This window comes from Cynoglossus semilaevis, chromosome 19 (genome assembly GCF_000523025.1).
Source record: "Cynoglossus semilaevis isolate Cse_v1.0 chromosome 19, Cse_v1.0, whole genome shotgun sequence".
NCBI classification, from domain to species: domain Eukaryota; kingdom Metazoa; phylum Chordata; class Actinopteri; order Pleuronectiformes; family Cynoglossidae; genus Cynoglossus; species Cynoglossus semilaevis.
This window is the reverse complement of record NC_024325.1, coordinates 4684935-4691538: the sequence shown is the minus strand read 5'-3', so window position 1 is coordinate 4691538 and position 6604 is coordinate 4684935. Positions and strand designations below refer to the sequence as shown.

At 40.0% G+C, this 6604-nt stretch overlaps 1 protein-coding gene across 1 annotated transcript; it reads left to right on the top strand.

The window, feature by feature from the left end:
* Positions 1–2242: 2242 nt before the first annotated feature.
* sowahaa (sosondowah ankyrin repeat domain family member Aa) lies at positions 2243–4142 on the top strand. Its single transcript, XM_008332452.3, has one exon. The coding sequence runs from the start codon at positions 2378–2380 to the stop codon at positions 3779–3781; it is 1404 nt and encodes a 467-aa protein (XP_008330674.1). The 5' UTR covers positions 2243–2377; the 3' UTR covers positions 3782–4142.
* Positions 4143–6604: the final 2462 nt, after the last annotated feature.

Sequence of the window (6604 nt, the reverse complement as noted above, 5' to 3'; positions counted from 1 at the left end):
GTTTTTTTTCATTTGTTTTGGATTTCTTTTTACTTTACTTAAATATATATTTTTTATCTATCTCTTTTTCAATTTTACATTATTTTACATCACAAAAGTAGGTATAACCTTTGTTTCAAATGTGTTATGTCATATTTTGGAATTTGTGACGTCAAATCCAATAATTTATGGATTTTTTACAGCTAATTATCTCTTATAGTGATTGAGACTCATTATAATTGTGTTCCATTTTCCATGAAGGTGATGGATTTTGAAAATTAATTTAAAAGCAGACATTACGTCGGACAGTTGTATGGTAAAGCCACTTAATAATGTTTGTAGTTTTTTTACGGTTAAAGTCTCACGTCTCTACTACGTTGGATCGTGAACTATCTTGACGTGCCGAGCTACTCTTTGGGCGGAACAGACAGGTTTCAATATGGCCACTGTGAGGAACTCCCATTCAGTCCAGGAATGTCATTTTACCCACAGTGCAAGCCAGGACAGGAGCGAGAAACCCGCAGGAGTAAAGGGACTAAAATGTGTCCTGTTTCATTTAGACTCAAATTGTACCATTTCTCGTCAAAGTTTGTTCAGGGGAACTTTTGTAATGCTTTGTTTTTGTAGCTGACAGTAGGTGTTTTTAGGTTGTCTCCATAAATAGTGGTGAATTACGAAGCTGAGGATGATAATGATAACACAACTGTGTTTCATCAACAACATATCAACAGGATACTGGAATTCAATCTATGGTTTGCATTATTATTGTTATTATTCTTGTCATTATTATTATTAGTAGTAGTAGTAGTAGTAGTATTAATAATAATAATAATTCATTATTTTTAATAATATCACTTTGGTGATCGGTGAGAAGTAAAGGTCAAAGTTTGTTGTGTGCTGTGTCACGATGACAAGTAGTTCACTTTCCACTTTCCTATTTTGAATTATGACCCAGTTATGACATTGCTTTACTGTAAATGGGAATTATAGAGCACAACTTGCCAAACCTCAGGGGATTGTGGTCCAGAATAATTGCTGCAAATCGCCTGAGGTCCAACCCCAGATGTGAACAAGGACAACACTGAAGTAAACAGAAAAGTTTGAAAATTAAACACTGCGGTTCAATCACTGAAAACTACAGACAGACAGAGAGACATGTTAAAGGCAAAATTAAAACTGGAGATTTATAAGAAGGTAGTGAGACCTGCTATGATGTCTGATATACAGGCAGTGGATTTGTCCTAAATACAGGAGGCAGAGCTGAAGGTGGCAGAGTTAAAGATGCAGAGATTTTCATTGAGACTGACCAGAATGAGGTACTAATTTCCTACTTAGTATAAGAAATTCACCCACTGTTTTTGCTGGTCAGCTTAGATAAGTGTAAGTGCAGCTTGACAGCCTTTGAGCTACTATGCCACCACCTACTGGATCTTTCTGTCAATTCCAGCAGTCAGTTGAACAGTTCTTTAATCCACCACAGGGAATGTATATATAGAAATAAACAAATATCCACACCTACAGCCAACCTAAGAGCTGACAATGACTATAATATCGGTGTAATATCTAATTTAGACTGTAAAAAATGCACATATAGAAAAAAACATATTAATGCCACTAACTAAAGTGAGTGGATTTGTTCACCACTGTCTACACACCCAGATCAATGAATCTGTTTTTAGAAATAAAATAAAAAATTAAACAAAATCAAACTCCATTGTTAACAATCTGTACTTCATTTCTCACTTGTTTTGTTTTTACCATGAATATATTATTTTACATCATATACCTCATATCTTATCTAATTTGATTGTATTATAATGGAAGGAATTAGAATGTATTTGAATAAACTCCTGTGCACTTGTGTACCTGCATCATCAGTTCCCACTGGAGATTGAGCTGGTGACCCTTTTGCTGTAAGGCAAAATTACTAGCCACAGCTACTAATACATATCTGCACTTGCCTTAACCATTTGCAAAAGTGACATGCAACTGATTAGGGTTCACTCCCTTGTTGTTTTGCAAATAAGCAAGAACAGGTTTAGATAAAAGTGTTAGTACTAAATTATTATTATTATTATTATTATTATTTTACCTTTAATGCATTGTGAATCTCTCCTGGCCAAATGCTTAGTCACTTTGAATTGTGTGTGTAACATTTGCATATTGTATTCAAACGTAATCCACGTCTGCACTTTCCCCGGAAAAATAGTCCTTAAGGAGCAGCAGGTGGGGAGGAGGGAGGTGAGGAGGCAGGTGAGGAGGCAGGTGGGGAGGAGGGAGGTGAGGAGGCAGGCGAAGGAGTGACAGCCGAAGTTAGAGCCCGGGGAGACGGCGCGGCGTTTCACTTGAAACGCGCTTGAAAAAAGAATCATTATATGTATATTTAGATTTATTCATAATGGTTTTGACGCAGGACTCCGTGCTTTCGCTGCTCCTGTCGCGGGGCGGCAGGGTGAAAAAGTCCGACCTGGTGAGTTACTTCCAGGAGTCGGTGGACTGCGTGAATCCCGCAGAGAAGGAGCGGAACAGAGAGCTGTTCAAGACTCTGGTCAACAACGTCGCCGTCGTCAAAGAGATCGACGGTGTCCGGTATGTGGTCATCAAGAAAGTCTACCAGCGTTTACTGGAGGATTTTGAGTCTCAGAAGAGAAAAGTTGAAGAAGGAAAAGAAGAAGAAGCGGAGACAGGTGAGCAGCAGCGCCCACCTGAGTGTGGAGAGGAGACCGACATTACTGTGGACTCAGGAGGAAATGATGGAAATGCTGCTAAAGGGCCGTCTCTAATACAGCTGGCTCTACAGAGGAGCAGAGTTACTGACATCAAGGTCAAAAGGATGCTGAATGTTGAGATCCAGACCCAGGACCCAACCGAGGGTGAAGTCAAAGGGCCAGTCGCTGCCCCCAACAAACCTTATGCCTTGCCTTTGAGAATACCCAACAGTGTCACCAGGGTGGAGATCTGCAAGCTGAAGGCGGACCCAGATGGTGATCCTACAGGGAACGCAGATGTCGTCAGAAACAAGAAGAGAGCTCCATCAGTGGAGGACAGAGCAGGCAGTGGCATCAGTTCACCACAGCTGAGGAGGGCAGTAAAGAGCACCAAGGCCTCGGAGGAGCACAGAGACACCAGGACTCCTTCTGTGGTTCCTTTGGAGGAATTGGAGCACCAGTGGCTGGTCACGTGCGCCGCCGGCCACTGGAGCCAGGTTTACGGCCTACTGCTGAGAGACAGCCAGCTGGCCGACAAGAAAGACTTCATGTCGGGCTTCACCGCTCTGCACTGGGCCGCCAAGTGTGGCAACAGTGGGATGCTGGTGAAGATCATCGACATGTCCAGACGAGGCGGAGTGGAAGTTGACGTCAACGCAAGGACTCATGGCGGGTACACTCCTCTGCACATTGCCGCGTTGCACGACCAGGAGTACATCATGGCCATGCTGGTGGCGGAGTACAACGCCAACGTCAACATCAGGGACAACTGTGGGAAGAAGGCCTACCACTACCTGCACAAGGGCATTTCCAAGACCCTCAGAGAGATGCTGGGAGCCCCCGAACCTCGGCCGACCCAGGACAGAATCCCGCAGGAGAACGAGGAGCTGGATCTTCTGCCTGATCTCCAGAAAAGTTTCCAGTCGATAAGTCGCCTCTTTCAGCCACATGTGATGGGAACCAAGAAGAAATCTAAGCAAAGGCCTGGGTTTCACTCTATGTCCCAGAGTGAGGAGCCCAGTGAGGACAGAGAGGACAACGGCCACAGCAGTGGAGGCTTCAGACAAAGAGTCACATCAGATGTTTTCATGTAGAAAGTTGTTTTTTCTTTTATAGTAAAGCAAATATTGTTAAAAATCAAACAATAAATGTTGATTGACATGATGCTGATTTTTGAGCCTTAGGTAACAACGACAAAGACTGAATTCGATCAAATGGATGTTGGAGAATAATACTTGAAGTTTTCTTTGTTAAGAATATTTTTTATTTTACAAACACTAGTCAGAACAATATGAACTGCAGCATGCACTTGAACCACTAGGTATTAGCAGAATAGAAGCTATTTATTTCCCCTGTACCACTGAGCTGACATCATCTGTTGAGCTAAGAAAATACGTTTGTGTTTGTGTTTCTTAATTAAAATGCTTCAGTAAAAAAATACTGGTTTCTACAAAATATATTTTCCGTGTCTGTTCCTCTCCGCTCAGTGTTGTGTTAATCTGGTTTTATAATAATTAAACAAACTGTTTGAAAATTAACTTTTGGGACTGTACTGGACTGAAGAGAAGAGTTTTGCGCATGTTAAATAATAACCAGTGGAAAGTGGACGCACGGATGAGTGAATTTGAGTCATAGCAGCTGTAATAAAACTGTAAAACCCTCCGAGGAGGAAGTGGAAACAACTCTGTTTTACTTTCTAGCAGATTTATTGTTCTGTTTCATGGAACATTAAACTTAGAGTTAATGTCACTGAGAGCCCTGAAGAGAACAATGTGTGATTTAATTAAAGGACATAAATCCCTAACGTCAGAGTGTATTCTCTCTACGGCGTCTGACATGGCTGCAGAATTCATTTTACTGTCCGTGCAGGTTGAGACAAAACACTTTGTGGCCTGTTGAACCAGCTGTTCAGCTGGTCAGTCACAGCAGGGATGGGCGTTTTCACGTTATTTTTAACTTAGCTTAGCTTTGATGCTAGCTCTGAGCTGTGTCTAAAATATTTTTGTTTTCTTTCATTTTACCTATATTGCTATTAGTTGTCTTAAAATAAAGTAATTTGAGTTTAAAATACAATTAAATGATCTTTAATAAATTACAGATTATTTAATTGTATTTGTGTACTTGTTAGTAACTCTTTGCTCCTAAATTAGTTTTTAGTTGAATTTATTTAGCTTTTTTCTATTAATACTATTTAGTTTTAGTTTTTGTCAAATATTAGTCATATCTATGCTAATTTTGAGGTATTTCAGCTTACTTTTAGCTAGCTTTTTAGCAGTGTGCGCTTCCTGGGTTAAATGAAACTTAGACTTACGTTAGGGTGACTGTTTTGTTTTTTTCTGTATTTCTATGTAATTTTTCCAATAGGTAAGTGATTGAAAATGGTCTAAAAGATATTATTATTTTTTAAAAAGTTGACAAAGTTGACAAATAGAAAAAAATGACAATGAACCAATAAGGATGTGACGCCTGGTTGTAGATGCAGCATTTCGTCGTGTCGTATGTCCTCCAGTCAAACTCCTCCTCCTCTTTCACATCCTGTCGTGTCACTTCTTGCCTCAGCGTGGAGACAATGCTTCATCTCTTCATCTCATCTCTGCTGTGGTGACGCAAACACAGACAAGAGGTCATGCAGCTGAGGCAGATTCAAATTCTTCATGAGACTTTTATCTTTGATTCCTGTTTGTTTGCACAGCAAGCTTAAATCTGTCCCCAGATATATCTAAATGATTCAAGAGCATTTTCCCATAGAACTTCGCTGATTCCTCTGCCTCTTATGAACCATGGGGGTACATTTGCATGCAGCTCTCTGTACAGATCTGATAAAGGTAATGTCTGCAGCTTAAGATTCAGCCAAGCCACATTACTGTAGATCCTTCACAGCGTTATTGACAGCAATGAGGCCTCCAGGCATCAAATATCAGATTTGCATAGAAGTCGGTTATGTTGGTAAATGTTGATTAACTTGTTTAAGTGGTTATTCACTTTAATAACAGTTGGTTGTCTGATGAAACAAACAACACCCTTTAAAATGTTCCCGTATAAAGTAAAGATGTCTTTTTTTATTTTTTAAATAACACTATGAACAGTAGGTGTACAAACTGTAAAAAAAAAGAAAGAATAAGAATTAATAGTTTTCTGTATGTGTACTGTGTAAAGTGGAACTCCCAGGAAAACATCTGCTGTAAGAATGTGTCAGTAAAACACAGGTCATACAGCTTTACAGTCAGCATTCTGTCTTTGTCAGTCTTTACAGCTGATGTGTGTAATGATAAGGTTAGAGCAGGAGAAGGAGGAGGAGGAGGAGTGAGATGGAACTGAGAGTTCAGAGTTCAGGTTGAAAGCTGATGTATGTAGCCACTAGACTAGAGTCTAAACACTGAGTCACAAGAAGACTGTGTATGTCATCCTGGCCCACATTTTAACCTAATGAAGGTGAAACAGTCTAAATCCGACCCTAGAGTTATTTAAGTAGATAGAACCCAACTCTTAGACACAACAATAATGGGCTGAGGGTTTTGTTTCCTTCCTGTATCATTGTGGAGACAGAGACACAGTTGGTGATTATCAGCAGCAAAGCTGCTCATTATCCACCACTGTGACAACACCACTGCTGCTGCTCCTGCTGCAGGCTGTCCTGCTCACTCCTATTGGTCTCATGTCCAACTTTCAGACATGCCATGCCCAAAGTCTGGGTTGGGGGCCAGATATGGATCAAAGGCAGACTTTCTGTGGCCTATAAATACATTTAATTATGGTCAAATCATGTTTTAAGTCACTCCATATTTTGGCAATAACTGTCTGACCTAATTGTCTATTTGTTTTAACTTTTAGTTATTTTAGCTTTTTACTGCTAATTTAACTAACATTTATCAACTTTAAAATTCAGACCAAATATAATTTTCTAAATAAAGATTTAA

Coding starts and splice junctions, on each gene's coding strand:
- sowahaa (XM_008332452.3), top strand. CDS start 2,378: ATGGTTTTGACGCAGGACTCCGTGCTTTCGCTGCTCCTGTCGCGGGGC.